This window comes from Periophthalmus magnuspinnatus, chromosome 19, assembly GCF_009829125.3.
Source record: "Periophthalmus magnuspinnatus isolate fPerMag1 chromosome 19, fPerMag1.2.pri, whole genome shotgun sequence".
In the NCBI taxonomy this organism is placed as follows: domain Eukaryota; kingdom Metazoa; phylum Chordata; class Actinopteri; order Gobiiformes; family Gobiidae; genus Periophthalmus; species Periophthalmus magnuspinnatus.
In genome coordinates this window covers 17,641,744-17,668,532 of record NC_047144.1, presented here as the reverse complement: position 1 = coordinate 17,668,532, position 26,789 = coordinate 17,641,744, and the positions used below count along the sequence as shown (strand labels likewise).

At 40.0% G+C, this 26,789-nt stretch overlaps 1 protein-coding gene across 1 annotated transcript in view; it reads left to right on the top strand.

The window, feature by feature from the left end:
- The window catches only part of LOC117387515 (melanopsin-A-like), a 52,882-nt gene extending 36,622 nt beyond the window's left edge, over positions 1-16,260 (top strand). Inside the window, exons 4-11 of the mRNA XM_033985029.2 lie at positions 421-624; positions 4,469-4,640; positions 7,478-7,639; positions 9,724-9,831; positions 11,538-11,706; positions 11,820-11,996; positions 15,344-15,415; positions 16,078-16,260. Of these exons, the coding sequence (XP_033840920.1) occupies positions 421-624; positions 4,469-4,640; positions 7,478-7,639; positions 9,724-9,831; positions 11,538-11,706; positions 11,820-11,996; positions 15,344-15,415; positions 16,078-16,260 (1,247 nt within the window). The remainder of the gene's footprint in view (positions 1-420; positions 625-4,468; positions 4,641-7,477; positions 7,640-9,723; positions 9,832-11,537; positions 11,707-11,819; positions 11,997-15,343; positions 15,416-16,077) is intronic.
- Positions 16,261-26,789: the final 10,529 nt, after the last annotated feature.

Here is a 26,789-nt window from a genome sequence, read left to right as displayed (position 1 = left end):
CTTGAGTTACGGACAAAAGAGTGAAATAAAAACCCCAGGCCATGTAGCGCCGGTTAATACGAACATTTTAAGACCAAAATGACGAGTGTGACAGCAGCAGCACAGAGAGAGGGGCCACAGTTTTTCAATAGAAAGTGAACTGGAGCCAGAGTCGATGGAGCCGGAAGCGCGCACATGATCACTTCCTGTTTGAAACGCGGCAGCTAGCAGGTTAGCGATGTCCATTTATATATACAGTCTATGGTTACAGCGTACAGTCGCCCCCTTGTGTTCAGAAAATAGAAGAGATTTGTCGCGTTTCCTTACACCAGAACACTATAATATTCCGACGTGGGTAGTAGCAAGTCACATTCTTTTGTTTACCAGTTTAATTAGAGTAAACTGTACCTTCATTCACGATTTCCCTTCTTCTCTTCGCAGTGTGTGAGTTGTACGCGTTCTGTGGCGCTCTCTTCGGGATCTGCGGTATGATTACACTGATGGTGATTGCAGTGGACCGGTACGTGGTCATCACCCGCCCCCTGGCCTCTCTGGGGGTCATGTCCAGAAAGAAAGCCCTGCTCATCTGCACTGTGGCCTGGGTCTACTCTATGGGGTGGAGCCTGCCCCCCTTCTTTGGATGGAGTGAGTACTGACACCTGAAAACAAACAAAAAGTATTATTACTGATGTAGACGCACAAACGGCTTTCACTTATAGCTGGACACACGTCAGAACTGGTAGTAAAATGAGAGTAGGGTTGAATAATAATCGATACTGAAACTAGTATCGAAACTAGATACTCATTTTTCAGGTATTGATACTAAAAAAGTCCCATTAAAAGGAGAGAAATGAAGCTCATGGACCACGATGGAACCTCCCTGCACCACTGAGCACTGTTCCCTGTCCTTTCTCTTTCCTCTCTTCCCCTCCTCTCTCTCTACATTCCTTCACACTCTTTCTTTCCTTCCCCTCTCCTCATCTTCCCTCTGTTCCTCTTTCCTCTCCCCTCTCTTTCTCCCCATTGTTTTACCTCCTTCATCTTCCACTATGCCTCTCATCTTCTATTTCTCCTCTTTCCTCTCATCTTTCTTCCCCCATCCCTCTCTCCATTCTCTTACCCTCTCTCCTCCTTCCTCTCTCTCCTCCATCCTCCTCCTCTTCTTCCAAAAACTTATATAAGACACAGACTTGTATACACATATGGATCACTCCGGAACCTACTGGACCACTGAGCACTTTTCTCTATCTCTTTCCTCTCATCCCCCTCCTCTCCCTCTTTTCTCTCCCTACATTCCTTCACACCATTTCTTTCCTCCCCCTCTCCTCATCTTCTCTATTCCTCCTCTTGCTCCCCATTGTTTTACCCCCCTCCTCACTCATTATGCCTCCCCTTTCTCCTCCTCCATCACTCTTCTCTCTCATCTCCTCTTTCCTCCTGTCTTTCCTCCTCGCTCTCCCTCTCTCCATTCCTTTAACCTTCTCTCCTCCCATAGACTAGTGTACACCAATGGGCCGTTATGGAACCTACCTGCACCACATGAACATTTAAAGCGCAAAGTCACAGTATATTGTCTAAAAAAAGAGTATTTTTATTATCATTGTGGAATCGGAATCGGTATCGAGTATCGAGTCTATTCCTTAGCATCGAAATCAAGTTTGAAATTTTAGTATCATGACAGCACTGAGAACCAAACCAGGACTAGAACACGGCGAAACCAGATCTACATCAGGACTAAAACTGAATCAAATTAGCAAAAAAGGTAGGACACGTGTGCGCCATGAACCTGGAATGTCCCATAGTACGGCATTAAACTTACATCTATGCAGTTATTGAGTTTTTATTGATAAGAATATACATACTTGCCCATGTGCTGTCACCTTGTTAATGCCACACTGTGCAACAATCAAAGCAAAACAATAACATCTCCATGGGGACAGGGAAGCAACGGACCATTCACTAGAAAAGTTACATAGTGAACTTTAAGATAATCAGGTTTATTACAAAGGGTTTAGGTTAAAAGGGCCCATCTTTGATTTTTTTCCCCATGTGTTTGATATAAAGTATTGTATAAGCAGCTCTTGGGGTCAAAATGTGTCAGATGTGCACAGTTTATTGCCCGATAATCAGGAAGTGCACTTTAGCATGCTAGTTATTGTTAGCTTTGTGAAAGAAAAACTCCGCTCTGGTATCGGAAAGTTGGGAAAAGTGCTTATAAACTCATCATGGTGAATAATGTGAATGGTCTGAATGTATAAGGTCAGTGAGGAGTAACTTTGGACCACTGCAAACTGTTTAAAATGAACTAGTTCTATTTTTCACGTTTTTAAGATCATAAAACTCAAGTAAATGCAAGTTAAAGTCGTAACTATGGTTAAGGTTAGGACTAGAAATTAATTAAAAGTAATGTAAATACTTGTAAATACTTGGATATATAAAATAAACCACGTTCAGATCATAGTTTTCCCCCCTGTGAAACTAGACTCTGGATTTTGCATTTGAAGAAGTGATTGGTAGCTGATTGTTTCATTGAGCATCTGGGATTTTACGATCACAACAACTTTACCGCAGCCCGAGCTCAAACTGACTTATAGCTTCCTCTGCTCCACTCTGAAGAGGAGGAGAGATGCTTCTTCAGAAAAGTTTGCTGAGCGCCGTGTTTACGAAGTTTAAGATCTTATATTTATTATTATGTTTGTTTTTGCAAATGGCGGCATCAGGGTGTGAGCAGCGGTAAGCTCTCTTATCTGAATCAATGCCGCTGTCAATGTGGACCGAGCGTTTCACTCACAAGTTTAGAAATACTCCCAACACAAAAGTAAAGCTGCCACTGCCATCATATCACTGGAGTTTTTCACAAAGAAGAAGAAAACATTTACGCACATAGATTTAGAAATGTGTTGGTATAGTTTTACCTTTACAATCTCAGAACAAATAAATACAAGATCGTTTTTACACTATCCAGCAGTGTTTGATTGTAGTATTTGGCAAGTAGCTGAACATTCACTTCTTAAGCCTTTAGTTGTTGGTTCAAATCCGAGCAGCAGCTATCTTTTATACACAGGATAGATGGGCGAAGTGTCTTGCTTAAGAGCATAACAACAGTATGGACGGTGTAACTGAGCCACTGTCTCCGCAGCTTTAAACAAACAAATTAATAATGCAATGCAAGTGTCCCACAATTACCCTAAAGAAAACTGGTCCTACTAACATGCTTCAGACTGACAGGTCTGACACACAGGGGGCGACGTTGCACCTTAACACCCCTTTCCATCCGCACTGCTGGTTTAGTTCAATCCAACCTGTTGCTAACGGGAAAGAAGGCGCCTCATTGGTTTGTTATTAATGTTCATATCTTGCAGAAAATAGTGAAATAAAAACCCCAGGATCATATAGAGCGGGTTAGGTCAGGCACCACTGTATTTGCAAGACCTGATCACTTTGCAATCTTCAAACTGCACCCTCAGATCTTCAGGCAGCATGCTCCTTCAGGTCCCCCCCACTAGGCTCCGTACAATGGGGGACCGAGCCTTCTTTTCAGCTGCACCACGGCTCTGGACCTGCCTCCATGTCCAGCTGAGAGCCACACAGAGCCTGGACTTTTTTTAAACTAATCTAAAGACTTTTTTACATAGAAAAGCTTATTGTTGATGTTTTTAGCTTATGTTCTTTTTTGTTGTAGTACTCTGGGATTGTGATGAATAAAGAGTGCATTATAAATAAAATGTATTATTACTATGATATTATTAATACGAACATTATAAAACCAAAATTACGAGTCTGACAGCAGCAGTTACAGAGAGAGGGGCCACAGTTTTTCGATCTAAAATGAATTGTAGCCAGCGACACCATGCTGAAAATGGAAAAATATGAAACTTTTGTGTTTGTCTAGAACAATACAGCCAATCAAAGTTTCTATAATGAGGAAGGAGCTCACATGAATGACACAGCCACAGGATCAACATGGCGGAAGAAATGACATCCGCTGTGTCCAATTTCTCACACGTTATTATAAGACCAGGACAGATCAGACACAGCTGCTGCCTTTTAGCCCCAGTGTCATCTCTTTCTTTTGTGAAGCAGAGTTAATAAATATAGGGCAATTTCAGTCAATTTGTGCAAAAACCTTGTGACAGTTTAAACATACACTTAGCCATTCAAACACGCCGGGGACACACAGAGGTGCAAGGTAACGAAGTACAAGAAGTAAAGTACAGGTACCTAAAGATTCTACTTGAGGACATTTTACAGATACTTTTTACTTTTACTTCACTACATTTGAGAGCAGTATCTGTACTTTCTACTCCACTACATTTGTGAACAGGACTGAAAAGAAAAAAGTACTTTTCATATGATTTGAGTTTTTTTTTTTTTTTTACCATATTCGTTGTAACATCCTGACTTTCGAGTTCAAGCTTCGGCTTTGAGCAAAACAGAAATAAGCTGTCTGAATAAATTGTCTGCATATCTCACAGGCTTGTCTCCACAGGTGCTTATGTTCCCGAGGGTCTGATGACCTCCTGCTCGTGGGACTACATGACCTTCACACCTCTGGTCCGCTCGTACACCATGCTCCTCTTCACTTTCGTCTTTTTCATTCCTCTGGGGATCATCATCTTCTGCTACTTCTGCATCTTCAGAGCCATACGACACACTACCAGGTCAGTCATGGGGAACAAAAATGATGTTTCAAAGCTGAAATCCAAAAAATTGTATGTGTCCCCTATATACCCGTAAAGGAACTAGCAAACCAGGTTCAGTTAGCATGCAGGCTACATACTGTCCCTTTAAAATGAAGAAATACTTTGATCAAAACTGTTATTATTTCAAAAAAACTTGTAAGAAAAACTGCTGTCATCGACATAAAGACATGGACTAAGCGAATGTGATGTCACCCACAGTGTTCAGCTCCAGTCAAATGAAGCTCATCGAGGCTCGAACAGTTATAGCAGCCAATTATTTATAGCATTAAACTTCGATATTGAGACAAGCAGGTTGAGTTGCAGAACAGATCTCCAAAGAGGCGAGCTTGTAAAAAACAACAAGTTTTTGTTTCTGTCTAAATGTATTTTAGGCTTGGGACGATATAGAAATTTGGTGTCACGATGATCAAGGCCAAAATCATAGCAATTAACGAATACATCATGATAGTGATGACAATTCTGGGCCCCCCCCCTCATATATGATAAACATATATGGGACAAACAGTGGTAGTTATTGAAGCCCTGTTCTGTTCCTACACTATTTTAAAATTGAATTACAATGCTAAAGATAAGATATATTAATTTGATTTGTTCAATTGTAATAAATGGTTATACAATTTTTTAATCACACTGGGGTCTGCATGTTTGTGAGTTCCTCAAACATTTCCAGACCGTTGGATTGAAGGGTTGGAGCAGATTTCACACCTCTGGATTTCTTTCTATGGGTCTGTGTTAAAGATGTCGCGTATGGAACAAAGACACGGGACATTACTGAACTAAAACAAAAGATACAGATGAGATTGAACCATTGATGAGGCTCTGATACAGTGAACATGGCAAGAAATCCAGTCTCATCTTGATGTGCTTCATGAGACTAATGAAGCCCATATAGAGGTGTGTTAAACCACTGATACAACAGAACAGTCTTATTAATAAATCTGATCAACTGCCTTTGTGATAATGTTTTAAATCTTTAACAGACTTTATGGACACCTGTTTAAATGCGATTATCTTTGCTGACGATTCTCACAATTAAATAAAACATCCCACAAACGTTTATTATCATCCCTTCATATCATGATAAACGATGTTACTGTTTGCTGCCCCATCCCTTGTGTTTATTTGCTCTAAAAGATAGAAGGAGGCGCGGGGCAGCACAGGTGGGACTACAGAGTCTGTGATGTGTGAGTTGGAGAGGAGGCTACTGTCCTTTTGATGAATGGGTCTGGTTCTACAGTGATTTAGCCTCATGTCCAGCTCAAAGTGGAGCCAAAACCTCCTCTGAGAGTGACATACAGAACAGAGACACCTTCATGTGTCTAGAATGTTTTTTCCTTATTTCGAAGGCAAACTATAGCACTATATTCAGTAAATAACAAAATCAACCAAACCAAAATTGCATGAAATTCAAAAATCTAAGGAATCTGCCTCTAATGCTTGTCTTCATAGAGATTTCAATGATTTACGTTCAGAGTTACACTTTATGGCTTTAAATCTGCCTTACTGGAGCCATTCAATTGAATTACATGCATTTACTGTGAGTGGGCTCGCCTGTTCGTCTCCATGGAGGAAGAGAAGGTTAATGCCATACTGTGGAACATTCCTGGCAAAGCAATAACATCTCCATGAAGATAAAAATCAGGTACAGCGACTTACAGAGAAAGGCTACGTAAAAAAAAAAAAAAAATTACATTGTGAGTTCATTGTTTTCAACCAATCACAGCACAGGGGCGGGGTTTAAACTGAAAATATTAAAAATGGCAGCCATATGGATCAATGATTGTTACATCAGTCTGTAATGTTGTTTTTAGAAGGATAAGACAACAGTAAACTTGATGCTACTTGCTAGGCTAATTCAGGCACAAAAAAGTTCCATTTTACTTAATTACGCTAGCGGAGGTGCTCAAATATTACTTATTAATTAGCTAATATTTAAAAAAAAATTGGTATCATGATTTCAAAGTTCAAAACATGTTCTGTGTTCAGTAAATGGGCAGACTGTTGAAGTTAGCATAGACACTTTCTTTTGGCAAGAATAATTTATATATTGATTAATAAATGCTACATGCTAACCACCATTATCATGCAGGATGTAGCTTCTTGTCATAAACATTATATATATATATATAAATGGACATAGCTAACCTGCTAGCTGCTGCGTTCCAAACAGGAAGTAATCATGGGCGTGCTTCCAGCTCCATCAACTCTGGCTGCAATTCACTTTCTATTGAAAAACTGTGGCCCCTCTCTCTGTCAGACTCGTCATTTTGTTCATATTAACCCTCTTTACATGATCTTGGGGTTTTTATTTCGTCATTTTGTCTGTTAATCAAGACATGACCATTAGTAACAGACAAATCAGGCGCCTTCTTTCTCGCTAGCGTTAGCAATGGGAAAAGGAAATCTTCCACAACCTCTCTCCAGATTGGCTCTTGGTTGCTATGAATCTCATGGTCCGAATTCCAAATATGGAGCTGGGTCCAAACTGGCCCCTATAACTGCTCTAGCCTCAATGAGCTTCATTTGACTGGAGCCGGATGCTGTGGGTGACGTCACACTCACTCAGTCCACTTCTTTACACAGTCTATATGTTTTACTCATGTCTGCACGTACCTTAACTTCAATCTTACAAACTTAATTATATTTACTTCAAAACAAATCCATCAACCAGGACCAAATCTAATTTACCAGGAAACAGAACAATTACACGTTCAACTGTACATAAATGTAAATGAGGTAATTATTACATTATATCTGTCAGCTGAGTAACTTTGAACTGCATGTCTCTAATACAGGGCTATAACAAAGATAAACTGTCAAGGAACCAGGGACTCAGCGAAGAAGCTCCACAAACTGAGGAGTGAGTGGAAAATGGCCAAGATCGCTCTGATTGTGATTCTGCTGTTTGTCCTCTCCTGGGCTCCGTACTCCTGCACCGCGCTCACGGCGTTTGCTGGGTGAGTGATGTCACGGCAGGGGAGGAGCCAAAATATGAAGATGGGGTTAAAATGGTTTACGAGCTTTGGTGAATGTAGTAATAGACTTAAAAAAAATAATAATAATAGTACGTCTATGGGCTATTAAAGAGGTGGTATTTGCTTCTATGGGCTATTAATTGTAACACGTAACATATTTAGATCACCATGCTTCCTTTATTTTGTACTATGTTGTTTTGTTATATTCTCCCAAAATAACCTATTAGCATGTTTTATGAGTTTCACTTTTTGACACTCCGAGTTGTCCCTCCCTTTGCTCTCTGCACTGAGCTACCCCCCCCCCCCCCCCCCTTCAGAGCACTATCACAACACAATCAGTGTGTATCCCACTAATGAACGTAATGCAACTGCAGAGAATCCTGCATAAAACCTATGTACAACTATTCTTAATGTCCTTCCAATAATTGAGTACTTCAATATTAGTTTATCCCCTGTGGGGCAATGTAAACACATGGAGCAGTGTCAATGTAGAAGGAGGAGGAAAACAGCCCCCAGGACAAAGGTGACCTGCCGTCTAGAGACAGCAGCTGACGTCCAGACAGGAGCAAGGAATCCTGGGAACATGGGTGTGATGTGTCCTGGAGGGTTTTGAGGCCTCCCCTCACAATGTCTCGCTCACAGAAGGACAGAGATCTCACAATGACTTTGAAAGAGACGATACTTGTTTTTATTCTGCACTGAGATGGAGTCGCAGGAACAGAGAGAGCGCTGTGGAGGAGTGAGCCATGGACAAGTGAGCCGGAGAGGAGTGACCCATGGAGGAATGAGCTTTGGAGGAGTGTTCTGTGGAGGAGTGAAATCTACTGAACAGAAGGAAGAAGAGAGAGGAGAGAGACAAGAGAGAGATAGGAGACGAAAGAGACAAGAGGACAGAGGGAAAGTAGAGAAACGAGAGACACGAGAGGGAAGAGATAGAGCAGAGAGGGAGGAGAAGAGAGACAGAAGAGAGGAGAGAGGCAGATGGGAGGACAGAGACAGGAGACAGACAGGGGAGAGAAGAGAGGAGAGAGAAAAGAAAGAAGAGAGACAGAGGGGAGGGGAGAGAGAGGAGGAAGAGGGTTGAAGCGAGACAGAAGGGAGAACAGAGACATGAGACAGGCAGGGGAGAGAAGAGAGAGTAAAGAGACAAGAGAGGAGAGAGGAGAAGCGAGACAGGAGGAACAGAGAAGCGACGGAGGAGAAGAGAGACAAGAGAGAGAGAAGAGAGATGGGAGAAAAGAGAGAGACAAGAGAGATACGAGAGGGAAAAAAGAGAGAGAGAGAGGAGAGAGGGCACCTTTGGATTCCACACAAATAAACATCTGGAGGAAGTCAGTGTTTCTGTGTTTAGACTGCTGCTTTTGTGACCAAGACCCTGGAACTGCCACAACGAGAAAACGAGAAGACGAGAAGACGGGGGAAATAAAGACATTTTAATATAATCAGCAAAATCACCTTAAAAAATTATTTAACAAAATATAGTACTTTTATGTCCATCTACAAGCTGGTGCCCTACTCAGTGTGTACTACAGTTCAGCTCAGATTTTTAGATCAGGTTTTGGCAAACATCTATTTATGATTAAAAAAGAGACAGTTTCATCTGTGTCATCTGGACAAAGTGAAACAGCCGATACGTCTTAATCGCAAAAACAGAATCCAGATGACCACCGCTAAAACCGTCTCTAGACTGAACCACTGGAGGAAAGAAGGATTAAAACATCTCATCATAAAAACATAAATATTTTAAACGAAATAATGAACCTTGAACGAATTTCTTAAAAAGTAAACTAAAATCAGTGGTGGTTACTTAACAACATCGAGTGCTTCATCCACCACTCACTAAAATAACACTTTTGCTTTCCGTCTCCAGCCCTGTTCCTTTGTGCCTTTCATTCCTCTCTTCATATATTGTATAAGCGGCGCAGGGGTCACATTTGATTGACAGGTTTAAACTGCGTTCTTCCTGGTTCCTGCAGATCCTGGTCTCCTCAGATATTCTGGGAGCAGATAATCTCGTCCACTGAATGCGTCTCATTTCCTCTGCTCATTCCTCATTTGTGCCACAGGTATGCGGACCTGCTGTCTCCTTATATGAACTCTATACCTGCCGTGATTGCCAAAGCCTCCGCCATCCACAACCCCATCATATACGCCATCACGCACCCCAAATACAGGTATGGGACTAAATATTACAGAATATTACACAAAATGGACTCAGAATGGAGCTTTAATCCATGTTCTAATGCTGTTACCTCCACAAAAACATACCTGGAGTTGTGTTGTGTTTCATTCACATGTTTGAGTAACCATTTGTGTTAAACATGAATGAAACAAAACACAAAACTCCAGGTCTGTTTGTGATCAGGAAACAACATTAGAACAGTGATCAGAAAACAGCCTAATATGGGCCCTTTAAATCTTGAGCCATCCCATAAAGAAATCATTAGCCAGCCCTCCAGGAGGTTCTGAGATTTTAAGAAGAATCTATTTTTATTGAATTTTGTATTGAAAAGGCTCTCAGGAGATGGGAATGAGGCCACTGCAGTCCAGGTCCAACATCTTAAGTCAATTTTCATATATTTCTCAGCTGACATTTTATTTGTCCATTGACCCGCTAATGTGCGTTAGTTTGTCCTACATGTCTCCTTGAGTCTGGATGTCTTTAGATGGTCCAGAGCTTGTACCTGACAGCAAGATTACCCCCTGGCTTTCTTCATACAAATGTATATGTCCCTCCAATAGACTGAATAAAGAAGTGGACTAAGTGAGTGTGACGTCAACAACAGCGTTCAGCTTCAGTCAAATGAAGCTTATTGAGGCTAGAGCAGCTATAGGGGCCAATGTGGAGCTGAATTCCATATTGAGAATATCAAAAGGACCAATCTGGAGCAAAGCTGTTGAAGGTAACGTCTCTTCCTGCTTGCACAGCTGGTTTTGCAGGGAGCAGCTGTTTAGCAACGCTGTTAATCAAACCTGTTGCTAGCGAGAGTGACCTCAGGGAAAGAAGGCACCTGATTCATCTGTTATTCATGTTCATATCTTGATTTACAGATACAATAGTGAAATAAAAACCCCAGGATCATGTAGAGCGGGTTAATACGAACATTTTAAGACCAAAATGACGAGTCTGACAGTAGCAGTTACAGAGAGAGGGGCAACAGTTTTTCAATAAAACGTGAATTGGAGCCGGAGTTGACGGAGCTGGAAGTGCGCCCATGATCACTTCCTATTTGGAACGCGGCGGCTAGCAGGTTAGCTCTGTCCATTTATATATACAGACTATGGTCCCTCCTTGTGTTTGGGTGGGCTTTATATCAACATGCAAGAATGGGTCAAATAGAGACTGTTAACCCACCTGGGATCTCACTATCCTGTTCCTGACTAAAAGAATTATGTAATTTCCCGTTCTTAACAGGTCATTCATATTTCAGTAAATCTGATAAGACTTTAACCAACTCAAACTTAGTTACAGCAAAAACAGTCCAATATGTTCTTCCAAAGTCTAAAACCAGATGCTTTTCCTGACAGATGATTGGCTGATCCTTGAAATGTTTGGATCTTGTTTTGATAAAAAAAACTGCACCCCTACATGGAACTCAAAAATATAAAAATATGAAGTCAACACAATATTTAACGTCTTAAAAGAGCTAATTTAGCAGTTAAAGGACCCGTATTACAACATTTTCTGATCTCTGTTCTAATGTTTCCTCATCACAAACAGACCTGGAGTTGTGTTTTGTTTCATTCACACATGTTTAACACACAAAACACAACTTCACGTATGTTTTTGAGGAAGAAACAGCATTAGAACATGACTTAAAGCTACAAGAGTGAGTTTTGTATAATACAGGAGCTTTAACATATTTTCTTCTTCTCTCAGATCCGCCATCAGCCGTTATGTGCCATACATCGGTGCCCTGTTGTGCATAAAATCCAGAGACCGCTTCAGCAGCAGCAGCTTCCAGTCAACACGACGCTCTACTCTGGCCAGCCAATCAGACAGCGTGCATCCCAGCAAAGTCCCGCCCTCCCTGTCTGAGAGCGAATCAGTGAGTGCCCTTCATATCTAATAGGGTATGTCTCTGTCTTAACACTTACTGTGAGGAAAGTGACATGTTTGAGTTTTAACTTGAGTTTTTGGTTGTTGTTGTTTTTTTTTTAGGGGCGGTTTTCGGACACGGAAGACGACTTGTCAGCACCCGCCAGTCGACAAGGGTCCGCAGAGGTCAGACAGGGGCGTCGTCAAAGCCAAAGGTCAAAGTTGAAAGTTTATGGAGCAGATAAACAAGCGGGATATGACAACTCTGACCTCAGTATGTGTCAGCTTTCACAGATATCAGTAAGTACGACATTTTAGTAGTAGTCGTCTCAATAATCACTATATCGACTTCAATATATGATGATGATGAATTTTAATGTGCGAAATTTTAGACATGTAAGGCCTTTTATGACACAGCACTCAGCTAAACTTTTTTTTACATTCAATGATTTTTTTCTCATTTTGAATATTGCATAACCACCTGGTCACTTGCTGCCGGCACAACACAAAAACCAATCGAATCCCTCTTTAAAAAAGCCATAAAAATCTTTGACAAAAAACCTAGCTCCTTTTACCATTGTATTGTTTTAGAAAAATATAACTGGTTGAATTTTGATAAGTTTATACAGTTTAAAAATGCTTGTTTTATATTTAAAGTTCTACACGGACTTGCTCCTCCTCCGCTGAAAGACTTTATCAAATTAAAGACTGTGAGTGGGATGGGAACCAGGGCCACATCTCAAGGAGATTGTGATGTACCACACAGACGCACTAAATGTGGACAAACCGTGCTCTCTGTTAAAGAGACTCATATTTGGAATAGTCTTCCTCTGACAATTAGAGAATGTTCATCTCTGTCCACATTCAAACTGCACCTTAAACTGTGGCTGAAGGAAAACCAGGTCTGTGAGCACCTTTAGCTGCTTTTATTGTATTTTTGTAATGTCTATGTTGTATTTGTTGTCTGTGTACCTGCCTAGGGACAACAGATGGAAACTAGCATTTTTTGCTATAATCTGGCATATTTACACTGTTTACAGATGTTCAATAATATGCGCTGTCCCTATCAAATAAATAAATAAATAACTGGAAAGAACAACACTATTTTCTATTTGATAATATTTGAGCTGTAGTTGGTCAAATAATTGTCATCTGTGATACTACAAATACCAGAACTAATTACTAAAGTGTCTAATTGTTCCATTTATTTATTAATGTCTCAATCCCTCAGCCGTCCAGGTCTGATCCAGAGTAAAAGAAAAAATTGGTCACTGGACAAAAAGTTGTAGGAGCGAAGAAACACCTTTTGTTTACAGTTTCTGTTTGCAGGCTAGGTCTATTCTGCTACCGTAAGTGTGCAATTGCCTGAGTCCTACTTAACACAGTCATTCAAGCCCCTAATGTGTGATTTCACACCAATTAGCATCCTGGCGAGCCCTTTTATTCTCTTTGTTTCCTTTGTTTGCTTTGGGTCTGATGATGGAGTTATATATGGGGGACAGATGATGTCTGAGGTCCCTTTCCTGTTCAAGGAAGGATCGTCTTTCCAAACAAAAATTGCTTCTTTAACTCCTCCATCAAACCATTTCTTTTCTTTGGCTAAGATCTGTACCTCACTATTTTCACAAGAGTGGTTCAGATATAAGGCAGTGTCCACCAGTAATCTGACCAGAACTGAAGAAGCGGTTTGGATGAGCAGCTAAATGTCTTCACTCCTACAACGATTTGTCCAGTTGACAGATTATATATTTTTCTTTTGCGATGGATCAGACCTGGACGGCTGAGGGTTCACAGAGATATCTATTGAGCTACACTAAGTGAGACCTGTCATATTTAGCACAATCATTGACAACCATTAGCATACTGGCTAGCCCTTCAGGTGCTGTCCGAGGCCCCCATTCCTGTTCAAGGAAGGATTGTCTTTCCTAACAAAAATTGCTTCTTTAACTCTTCTCTCAAATTATTTCTTTTTTCTGGCTAAAATCTGCATCTCACTATCTTCAAAGGAGTGGTTCATGTCTTTGAGTAAAGCAGATTGGTGTCCTGAGCTGCTCTCTCGACGGTGTTGGAACATTCTCTTATGGACTGGCTGTTTAGTTTCTCCAGTATAACAATCTCTGCACTCTTCACTACACTGGATGGAGTAGACCACATTACTTTGTTTGTGGCTCGGGGTTTTGTCCTTTGGGTGAACCAGTTTCTGTCTTAAACTGCTAGTATGAAATTCTGGTCCATTTCAAACGTACAATCTGAAAATTCTCTGAAGCTTTTCAGACAAACCAGCTGTGTAAGGAATGTTGGTGACGTCTACATTTTTTACAATTTGATTCACTTTGAAACATGATGGTGCTGTAAGCCTTTTTCAGAGTTATTTGCTCAAATGTAGGGGGGAAAAACATGTACAGGGCCTTTAATGGGTCTTCTATTGTTCTATTGTTATTCTTAACGTTAGTTCTGATTGAGTGAAGTTTGCAGGAGTGAAAGTTGTGCTCCTGGAGACTTCAGTGCAGATGGTGAACTCCGTCTGCTCCAACACAAGTCCCAGATTACAGGCCTGAGAGCGTGGGATTATGGGATTAGGTTCAGAGGACCTGTGTAATAGAGTCACCACACAATCTGACCCCTATGCTAACGGCTAACCCATGTAGTCTATGTACTGGGGCTACAGCAGCTGGGTTAGGACTGGGGTTTTCCCCTTTAAGATGATTAAACTGATACGGAAGTGTCCCTTTAAATACTGCAAATTGACTGACATAGTTTTAAGTGAATATATGGAACACTTATGTAATGATCTGGTAATGATGGGGGCAAATGTATTGTCAACAAGCAAAATTTTGAATGTTTTTTGAAAATAAGTAACATTTGAAGATTTGAGTTCAGTATATGCTTGCGGTATATTCTTAAAGGTGCTATATTACACTATATAGCAATTTAATGGCATATGGAACTTGTGAGCCATGTTCTAATGTTATTTCCTCATTACAAACAGACCTGGAGTTCTGTTTTGTTTCATTCACACATGTTTAACACACAGACCCTGCATATTTAGGCTGAGTTCTTCTCTTAAACAGAAAACTGTTCCACCTTGTGATGTCATCATGTGGTAATACAGGAAGTGCTCCTTTGTGTTTTTAAATCTTCACACACTTTTACTAGAATCATTTGGATAATTTCAGACCTGGATTTGCCAATCTCTACTGAACTAAAGGTAAAAGGAGCTGTTAACTTGAAAACTACCACTTAATGACATCACAAAGTGAAACAGAACATTGAGCTTTGGAGATGTAGACAGACTAGTGTTACTCAAACATGTGTGAATGAAACAAAACACAACTCCAGGTCCGTTTTTGAGGAGGAAACAGCATTAGAACATGGTAAATTTTGTGTAGTATATCCCCTTTAAAGGCACACTGTAACTTTTTTAGTAGGGGAATCCATCACATGCTTGTAAGCTCGTAAATTGTAAAAAATATTACATTATATGGAATGTTCTACAGTGTGATATCAATAGATTGTCTCCCTGGAGGAAAAAGTGGTTTCTGATCCTTCATCTTAAACCTTTGCATGTTTCCTTCTGGGTTGACTTCATATGTGATCTTTATGAAAACACCGACAGGGCAAACGTGTGCTGTGTTTGTGTTGTTTAGAGTGTGACGGACACTGAAGACATTTCTCTCTCAGACCTGAATCTCCAGCCGACCAGTCTCCTCCCTGCAGCGGTGAGACTACACAGCATACATACAGAGTACTGTGCAGTGAAAGAAGTACACTATATATGTATATACAATATATAATATATACTACATACACACACAGACAGTTTGGTTATAGAACTCCATCCTCAGACCCAAAGCAAATAAAGAAAACAACAGGGCTAGCAGGATGCTAATAGGTGTGACATCACTCATTAGGGGCTTGAATGTGCACTGTGCCTGAGTCATACTTAGCATAGTCACTTAAAGTAGCACAACAGACCTAGCCTACAAACAAACTGTAAAAATAGGTGGTTTTAGATAGATATAAGGCAGTGTCCAGCAGTAATCTGACCAAAACTGAAAAAGTGGTTTGTAGAAGTGAAGACGTTTGGCTGCTCATCCAACTTTTTGTCCAGTTGACAGTATATTTTTCTTTTGCTATGTAAAAGGAGCTGTTTACTTAAAAACTAACAGTCATGACATCACAAGGTAGATCAGAGCATTTTGAGCTTTGGAGATGTAGACAGACTAATAATAAAGTGTTACTCAAACATGTGTGAGTGAAAAAAACAAGTGCAGGTCTGTTTTTGAGAAGGTAACAGTATGAGAACATGGCTTAAAACTACAAGAGTCCATTTTGTGTAATACATAACACCTTTAATGTTAAACACATTTTTCCTTCACAGTCTGACTCGGTCCACAGACCAACAGCCAATAAAACATCTGTCATCGTCACGTCCATCTCCAGCCCCTCCATTTTGGACAGTCCCCCCGGTTATCATGGCAACTTCAAAATAGCCAAAACGTGCAGCGGCATCGCCAAGGACCCTCTGGACATCGCACGGTTGGAGGCTACGGCTTTACCATAACGCCACAGGAGGAAGTGCGGTGTGTGTGTGAATGGGTTAATTACACTAATCAGGGGGCATATATGAGGCTTTACTCAGCCTGGAGGAGCTCATTTTGGAAACTTTAGTTTAGAGATTTCATAGAGCTCAAAGCAACTACAAAGAGGTCAGGTTTTTTTTGGTGTTATGAATTTTTGTAAAATTAATTTACGATTACAGACACCAAAACTAAACATTAGAAAAATCTTTAAAGGGGCTGTACCAGATTTGACTGTATTCTTGAAATAAATGCTCTTTATATCTTCCATTTGATGTTAAAAGCTGCTAAAAGTGTTATATATATATATATATATATGACAAAAGTATAATTTATTCATTTTACATAGCATTTGCTCCAATACAGAAGCTACTGACAGGTTCAACTCTTTCTGTCCAATCAGGCGCATTGTCACTAAGAATCATGGGAAACCAACTGCCTGACACTGTCCCAGACACTTGACTCTCTGTCATGGTGCAGTTACAAAAGCGATAAACAAGCAAAGAGTAGCAGAGATGTGAGAACTGCAAGGAAACAACTGAATGATACAATCCCAGACAGTCGTTTCTGTGTCATGGTGGAACCAGGACCAGAGGTGGAAGAAGAATGACATTTTTTTACTTGAGTACTTTTTTGCCCCTGTATCTGTACTTTTACTTAAGTAAAAGTATCACATGAAAAACTCGTTTAAAAATGTACTGCAAGAGTAAAAAGTACACACATTTCACAAACGTGTTGTTCATTTGTTAAAGTCTAAATGTAGAGATATAGATGAGACATATTTTGGTCACAGGAACAATATGAATCCGTTTCTTAATTTTTCTTATGAATTTTTTGTTTTTATTTTTGTTTTGCTCAAAGCCAAAGCTTGAACTGGAAAACTTTAGTCAGAATGTTTACACAAACATGGTCAAGATAACCCCTCAAATCATATGAAAAGTACTTTTTACTTTACTTTTTACAGTCCAGTTCAAAAATGTAGTGGAGTAGAAAGTACAGATACTGCTCTCAAATGTACTGAAGTAAATGTAAAATGTACACACTGTAAAAGGTACTTAAGTACAGATACTTAAAAGTTATGGTTAAGTACAGTACTTTACTACTTTTACTGCATTACATTCCACCACTGGAAAGGACTAAGTGGGCGGGGCATGTTGGTTTGAAATGTGTCCAGAGTTTTGATTTTTTCCATTTTGCATCATGAGTCAGACTTTAATCTGCTCTTTTCTATTTCCGAGCCTTTATTAACAGTTTAAATAAGACTTTTATGGACTCTGAGCAAGTATCAGAAAAATCAGTAAAGTAGTTAATATTTCAATCGTAAATCTGATTGAACAAAAATGATGTTACTAAGTATAGTTACCATGGCAACTCCAGAGCTTGCACAAAATGTGTTAAACGGCTTAATATTTAGTCTTTTTCTCAAATGGGAAGGCTCTCGTGAACTTTGAACTGAACCCCTTTAATAAAACAGAAACTGCAAATCTAATCGCAATCCTGTGAGACATTTAAAAAGATTTATAATAAAACTGTACAGTTACCATAGCAACTTCAGAGCTTGCATAAAAGTGGCCTATATGGGCACGCACAATTTGAATGCGTGTACCAAATTAAGGTTATAACAAGATTATGAGCTAAAACACAGTTAAGCTTCATATGTGAGCTCCAGAGTGTGAATGTAGTGTGTGAGATTTGATTTGGTAAAACAAAAAAACATTTAAATCATGAGTTTGTGTGTATGTGAATGAAAGAGAAAGGCCCCTCAACATGACACAGGAGCCAAAACCAGCTGTTTGTCTGTAGGCCTGTCACTATACTCACTAAATCCACGTGTCACTCTGGATATGAAACCTGGAACTAGATTTTTTGGGGTCAATGTAGATTGTGTTACTTTTACTTGACACTACTGAGACATTTTTGGTGATTTTTTTGGCTATATGATCAGAGTTAAGCCATAAAAGTTTGAATTAATAACTTGTCCGACTCATTACAGACTCAAACAAATGACTGAAGTGTTTCTTTCTGCGGTTTATTTATTGCAGATTTACAATAATTTTTGTCATTTAAATTTGCTCTTGGGTTTTTGTGAGTGGCGTAGACTATAAATATAAATGGAGCTGAACACTGTGGGTGATGTCGCACTCAGTCCACTTCTTTACACAGTCTATGGTCAGTGGCATATATGAATTTTAATATTGTTTATCGTCTATATTTACTTCAGCGATATATATTTAACTTCAAATGTGTTATAGTGACAGGCCTATTCGTTTGTAGCCTTAAATTGTGAAAATTTTATGTAAATATTTTATTTCAGTTTACGTTCAGTTCTATTCACACAAATGAGTTTAAACATACCACAGCAAAAAGAAAAAAATAAGACATTATACTGAGAACAAACTGACTGTTGTGCCCTGCAGCTGTGTTTGAGTTTCATACGGGCCGTGAGGATCTTGGATTGTTCTGTACATTTTAGTGTTTTTAGTGTTTTTCTGAATTTTTGCAAAACGACAGAAGCCATTTTCAACTGGCATGTTTGTAATAAGCTACTGCAACTGGCTCTGTGCACATTAGCACGCAAGCTAGCTCACTGCGTCTCAAAGCTAACAGCCACTTTTGTTAAAATCAGAAAACAAAAAATAAACAGCCTATTAAAATTCAACTTAATTAAAATAAAAACTAACTAATTGTTGTTATATGTAGAATACTTCAGATTGTGCTGTTGTTTTAATCATGCCTCAAAATTAGCATTAGCGTTAGCATTGAGACCCAAACATCTCTCTGGTGAATTATTATATTTTCAATTCAATTCAATTCATTTATTTATTTTTTTTAACGCCCAAAATCACAACAACAGTTGTCTCGAAGGGCGTTCATGTTTTGGTTGATGGGGGAAACCGGAGTACCCAGAGGAAACCCATCCAGACACGGGGAGAAACATGAAAAACTCCACACAGAAAGGCCTGGGCGACCCGGGGATCAAACCAAACCCTCTTGCTGTGAGGCATGAGTGTTGCCACTCAGCCACCGTGCTGCATATTTGTGTAGTGTTTAAGATGTTGTCAGTGACATCGACTTGCAGTACCCTGTCCACTGCCTGACGCTGACCTCCTAACCTCTAACCTCTGACCCCGCCTCATCCGCAGCTCTCTGTCCACTGCTTAACCTCTGACCCCTGACCCACCCACAGCTCTCTGTCCCCTGCCTGATCTTTAAATATTTATTCATTTTAGCGTGACTCAGCAAAAACCTCATAGAGATAAAACTGGATAGGAAGTAGTGATGCTAACAGTGAGGCTAGGGGGCGCTATTGTGCACAGAGCCTATTACTATTTACTACATGTATTTTAAACTTACAATTAAGGCTTAATTTATCAGTGAGCTAGTTTTGGCCAACCATTTTTGTTACTATTTAATTATTAAAAGGTACTCTATGTAACTTTTCAGAGCGCCTGGGTCTGCCAACTGCTCAGCTCCATGGTGACGTCATTCCTTTGCCTGGAATGTTCCACAGTATGGCATTAATCATATCCATCTACACGCCATCTTGCATTCTTTTTTCCAAGTATAAGCGCTGAGAAACATGGGATTCTTACTGTGAGAAGGACCGCCTTTTCACAGACCTGACCTCCAACTTGACCTAGCAGTGTCAACAGACAGATATACGTTTAATGTCATACTGTGGGACATTCCAGGCACCGGAAAGGTTACATAGTGCACTGAAAAAGATAAGAGTTCAGAGTTGTATTTATTTAAACATCCCATAATGCATCACTTTCATGTTTGTGTTTTTGTGCTACAGCAGACAGTTACTTTTAAATGTTTTTTACACAAACACTAAACACAAAACGGGTCGAACCAATCAGGGCTCTCATCCACACTCGATACTGCAAACGTCTCAACGAGTTTTACTTCAGTATAATCAGATTGGATAATGTTATGGCGTCTCTTTGGGAGGACATTACCTGTACAGATGTAAAGATGTTTATATTTTGTCATTGATTCATGTTTAAAGTTCCATTTGGGAGTTTTTGTTGGCACTGCTGCACCATTGACTATGATTGTATTTATTTTCTGCAAACACATCAAAATGTAAGTGTAATAGCTCTGAACAAGGACAGAAGAATGGACCAATATGGCTGAATCAGTGTAGCGAACGAGAATGTGTCGTTTAAGTTCGTAATGATCCAATTTTCAATTTTGTGTACAATACTTGCAGTAAATATGTCACTTATTTCCTTTACTATGCAAAAAAGTTCTGATTAAACGGCCTGTACCTGATATTTTAAAACATATTTGAGCAAAACGTGTCTTGACCCCAGTGCAGATTTATTGCATAAGTCAAAATAAGTCCACTGAGAGCTGTCTGCATCCAATTAGAAGTAATTTTATTGTCCAATTATCAGTGTCTGGTGTCTGAAAGTTGTGAAAAGTGCTTATAAACTCATTGCAGTTAATAATTAGGGTGTTTAGAACGTATAAGGTAAGTGAGGAATAACTTTGGACCACTGCAAACTGTTTTTCACCTTTTTAGGATGGTCAAAATCAGGTACAGCACCTTTAAAGTCTATAGAATTTTGATAAAACAAGCAAAAAGTATAATTTTTACTTCCAATTTATTGCTCAGCTTGTTTTTGACTATGTGGGGCCACCGTAGTCGTATCTGTCAAACACTGCCATGTGTCCTGATGGATGGGTTTGGTTCTTCTTCTGTCTTTTGTTCAAAAATCATTCAACCTTTTTGGCATTACTGTAAAATCAAACGTATAAATATGTAAAAATAGACCTGTATAAATCTGAAGCGTTTCTTTGGAGTGAGTTTCCTCCTGTGATCGATTACTGTTCATTTGTTTGTAAAAATGTTTTGTGTTGTTTTATTTATTTTTATAAATAAAGATGTTCCTCGAAGTTCATTCATTTCTTTACAACGTAAAGACAATAGGTTCTGTGGAGAGTTTGATATGGATTTTCTGAGTCAATACCAGTGTGTTTGATATTTGACTTGGAGCTGTAGTCGATAACATGGCACTCAAAGATCTTTACATCAAGGAACCACTCACCCATTGACACACACATTCAAACACCAGTGCCTTAAGTATCTTGCCCAAGGACGCACTGACAGTATTCATCTGTGGGAGCTGTAATCATACTGGATCTGACCGCTCAACCAATGAGGTTTTTCATGTCCAGAGCAGGATTCAAACCACTAACCTTCTGATCCAAACCATGGCAGAGTCCAGTAAAAATACAGCAATGTTTTGAGCCCAATTACACTTCTAGTTCCATTTACTCAGTCTATTCTGTTGAAAAAGACTAATCTTATAATAGACACACAGAAACTGGAGCAGCAAATAGAAATGTATAGAATTTTAGATCAGATCAATACCAAAAATCATTATCAATATGAGTCACACCTGGAGCCAAAGTATCGCACATCCTTAATTTCTAGTTTTTCTTCTAGTTAAATTCTGCCCAAGACACATAGTAGTAGGTTAATAACAACTGTAGTACATACATTTGGCCTGTTGATGGCAGTATAGAGCTACTTTCCCACTGTCCCATCCTATTTTGGGGAGCAGGTGTTTTTAGATTCCCCTAAACCAGGCCCTCTCCGTCTCTGTCTGTACTGTATGAAGTATAGGACTGCTAGATTAATCGCAATCAGATGCCCTCCCTGTGTCTCCATGGGGTCTTATTCTGCATAAAAGCTTCTAACCCTATAGTTTAATAATAATAATGGCTTACACTTGTAATCCATTATTGTAATTGTGTAATGTATATCTGTACAAACATGTTCTGAACTACATGTAATAGTCTCTTAGGCCTATTTGAGTCTTTTTTTTAATGTCAATTTCTACTATTAAAACATAAATCGCAAACGTAATCCCAGCTGGTCAGAAAAGTCACACTGACAAATCTTTCTCATATCGTTCAGCTCTAAGAGTATAAACAGTTTAGATAAAAGTATTGTCTGATTTGAAGATGGTGGGATCAGACAGAAAGCGGTTTGAAAATGAAATATATAAAAATGATGGTAAATATGAGACCTCAACAAAACTAATATAAGACAACAGACCCATCAAACAGGAACCTGTGTTGTGCCGTTTATGTTGTTTAGAAGTAGAACTGTTTTAACCATTAGACAAAGGAAATATGTGGGAAGGTGGAGGGGTCCGAAACCTCCAGATGGTTTTGTTTTGCCTGGAACGCCCTGGTACATAAACATGAGACTCGAGACGGCGCTAAGCAGCAATACCCTACACAGTTATTTTAATAGATTCATGCTAGAACATTAAAAATGTCATAATCTCCATGGAAACAAATGTACGTTATTGCTAAAATAATACTTGGTTTGGTGGAGTTATCAAAGTTTACATTATACTGTGTAACACTGTAAGCAAAGCAATAAGATTTTCTAGAGATTTCTCATGAAAAAGTTACACAGTTCACCTTTAACCAGGAAAGTTTCACAAAAAAAAATCACCATTTTCTCTTTACGGCAGATCAAAACTGGGAAAGAGGAATTTATTATAATGCTTTGGTGCTTTATCATTGACAACATATTCAAAAAACCTATAGCCTATATTTGGAAAGGTCCAGAAGTTTTTGTTCATGTAGAATAATTTCTCAAAACCTCAAGGGAAAAAAATGGCTGAAATGTCTTTAAAAGCCACGGAAAACACAATATAGCCTCTGCAGTCATTTGTTCTGCTTTATGGGCTGTGGTCTGGAGGCCGTCCCAGCTGCTATGGACCTACTAATATGAGGTCTGGACTACTGAATCTCTGTAATGCTATCAGACAACAGCAGCGTCCCTAAGTACATACACGCATAATCCCGCAGTACGAGGATGTATATTTGATCTGCACAAACCCCGTATGAACTCATTAATCCGTGTTTAAATGCTGATCGTGAACTGTGATGGCAAAGGGCAGTTCTGGCCCTCAGAGCAGAAGCACCAAACAGCTTGGACGTCCAGCTGTCACAATGCTCCATGTGGACACAACCCCGAGCCATGTTCTGGAGTACAGGGTTGTATAAACATATACTGGATTATAGAGTGTTTATAGAGGCCACTACAGGAGCAAACTGGAACTACAACCTTCTGTGACACTGACATCGTTACAATCTGTGCTCTTGACCACGAGTGTAAGGACTCATTTGGAGGAAGTGAATAGGAGTGAGTGGGAGTGAGTGAGGGAGTGAGTGAGTGAGAGAGTGAGTGAGAGAATGAGTGAGAGAGTGAGGGAGTGAGTGAGTGAGAGAATGAGTGAGAGAGTGAGGGAATAGGAGTGAATAAATAGAAGTGAATGAGTGAGAGAGTGAGTGAATAGGAGTGAATGAATAGGAGTGAATGAATAAAAGAAAGTGAGAGAATGAGCGAGTGAATGAGTGAGAGAGTGAGTGAATAGGAGTGAGTGAATGAAAGTGAGTGAATGAATAGGAGTGAGTGAGTGCGTGAGGGAGTAAGTGAATAGGAGTGAGTGATTCAGTAGGAGTGAGTGATTCAGTAGGAGTGAATGAGTGAGTGAATGCATAGGGGAGAGAGAGGAGTAGGAGTCAATAGGAGAGAAAGTGAGTGAATAGTAGTGAGAAAGTACGGTAAATAGGAGTGGGTCAGTAGGAGTGAATGAATAGCAAAGAAAGGAGTAGGAGTAAGAGCGTGAGAGAAAGGCTGAGTGAATAGTAGTGAGAGTGAGTAGGAGTGAGTGAATAGGAGTGAGTAAACAGGAGTGAGAGGGAGTGAGTGAATAAGAGTGAGAGAGTCAGTAATTAGGAGAGAGAGTGAGTGATTAGGAGTGAGTGAATAAAAGTGAGTGAGTAGGAGTGAGTGAGTAAGTAAACAAGTAAATAAATAAATAAATATAGAGTGGGTTAATACAAACATTTTAAGACCAAAATGACGAGTCTGACAGCAGCAGTTACAGAGAGAGGGGCCCCAGTTTTTCAGTAGAAAGTGAATTGGAGTCAATGGAGCCGGAAGCACAGCCCATACAGCCTCTATTTGGAACGCAGCGGCTAGCAGGTTAGCGATGTCCATTTATATGTATAGCCTATGTTTAACCCACAAAAGCTATTCTAAATCTGCAATATTGTTAAAAAAAATCATGATCTGCAATAAATAAACAGCAAAATAAAAAAATTTAGTTGTTATTTTACATTTTGTATCTGAGTCGGTCAAGAGCATTATGTCTATTCTTTAAGCAGAAGGTCGGCCAAAACAAAATATCGGCAACTGCTTGAGTTTTACAGGTCCTAGATTACACCAAATGAACTCTTCTGAGCTTTATAATGTCATTACCTCCTCAGAATCATACCTGGAGTTATGTTTTTGTTTCATTCACTCATTTTTGAGAAACCCTTTATTATTAGCCTGTCTACATCTTCAAAGCTCAATATACTCTGTTCCACCTTGTGATGTCATGAAGTGGTAGTCTCTTAACAGCTCCTTTAACCTCTAGTTCAGTAGAAAGTGGTATGTCCCAACCTGAAACATCCAAATGATTCTAGTGAAGGTGTATGGAGTTTAAAAACACAGTAGAGCACTTCCTGTATTATCACATGATGACATCACATGGTGGAACAGAGTGTTTTCAGTTTGAGAGAAGAACTCAGCCTAAATATGCAGGATTTGTGAATGAAACAAAACAAAACTCCAGGTCTGTTTGTGATGAGGAAGCATTAGAACATAGATCAGAGAACAGTGTAACATGGGCCCATTAAGGTAGGGAGGTGGCGCACGCTCTGCTGCGACAGCACAGTCTCTACACGTAAACGCCTCATCTGTTTTGCATGTGTGTACCAGCGAAAATGACAAAATACAAGTGCCTAATCATAATCTGCGTATCTGTAACGCTACTTCTTCACTGTGAGTGCTTCGGAATAAAGACGGCTACTGGTGACAAGCTACTCACCTATAAAAGATTGGAACTTATGTCCCTTCGGAGCTCCCCACCATGTCACGTCAAACCAGCCATAGAGTTGGAAAGGGAGCTTCGACCAAGGAAAAGGGGAAAACGTGGAGGAATCCGAAGTCGACTGAGAAGACGCCCTTTCAAACCACCTCTACCATCTATCATTCTGGCAAATGTCCGATCACTTCGCAACAAGATGGACCTGTTGCATGCCCGATGCCGGTTCGAGCGGGCCTTTAGGGATATCTGCATCATTGCCCTAACAGAGACTTGGCTGGACAACTCTGTGTCGGAGGAAGAGGTGAGTTTGGACAATTTCACCCTCATCAGAGCAGACAGAACAACTAAGTCGGGCAAAACAAGAGGAGGGGGAGTGTGTATTTACATCAATGATCGGTGGTGTAGCTACATAAAAGTACATCACATCTCATGCACCCCGGATCTAGAAATGCTCACAATATCACTGCGTCCCTTCTACCTTCCACGGGAATTCCCTGCTATAAGTTGTGTGTACATCCCACCTGACTCAAACTACAACAGAGCGGCCGAAGCTGTAGCCGGAGAAGCTAACACTATGCTAGCCAAGTATCCCGGTGCTCCTGTTTTTATTATGGGAGATTACAACAACTGCAGACTGGATCGTGCTCTGCCTTCGTTTGAGCAGTACGTGGATTTACCAACTAGAAGGGGAAACATACTGGATTTATGCTATGGGAACATAGCAAACGCATTTCGAGCCCGCTCATACCCTCCGCTTGGACTTGCAGACCATAATGTGATCTGTTTACTTCCTGCCTACAGACAGGAACTGAAGCGAAGCAAACCTCAGACTTACACTGCCCCACAATGGACGGAGGAGGGTATTGCTCAACTCCAAGGTTCACTGGCATGTACAGACTGGGACGTATTTGAGGGGGATCTGGATGACAAAGTAATAACAATCACGGACTATATTAACTTTTGTATTGGTACCACCATTCCAGTGAAAACTATTAAAAAGTACCCTAACTCTAGGCCATGGATAACTTCGCAATTTAAGAAGTGCCTTGAAGACAAGCACAAGGCCTATATGTCCAAAGATGAGGGTGCACTCAGAACAGCAAACCGCTCAATAAAGAATGAGGTTTTCAATGCTAAGCATAGATACAAAAAAAAGATAGAGCAAAATTTTGGCAATATGAACACCAGACAGGCATTCCAGATGGTTAAGACTCTCACCGGGGGTCCTCCCAAATCCCAATCGGTAACATCAATAGAGTTGGGTAACGACCTAAACATCTTTTTCAATAGATTCAACACACATGACTTTTCACAGGAGTGTGTCAATGAACTGAACAATCTCTCTCTTCTGGATCCTGGGGATGTGGCTCCTTTCACAGTCGAGGACGTTCGTGGCCAGTTGAAAAGGTGCAAGCCCGGAAAAGCACCAGGACCAGACGGCATATCTGGGAGGATGCTGAAAACCTGTGCATCTGAACTGGCACCAGTGATTCACTCTCTCTTCAGTAAGGTGTATGACAGCTGCAAGATTCCCTCACTGTGGAAAAAAGCCACTATCATCCCAGTACCCAAAAAAAACAGACCCAAAGAACTAAATGATT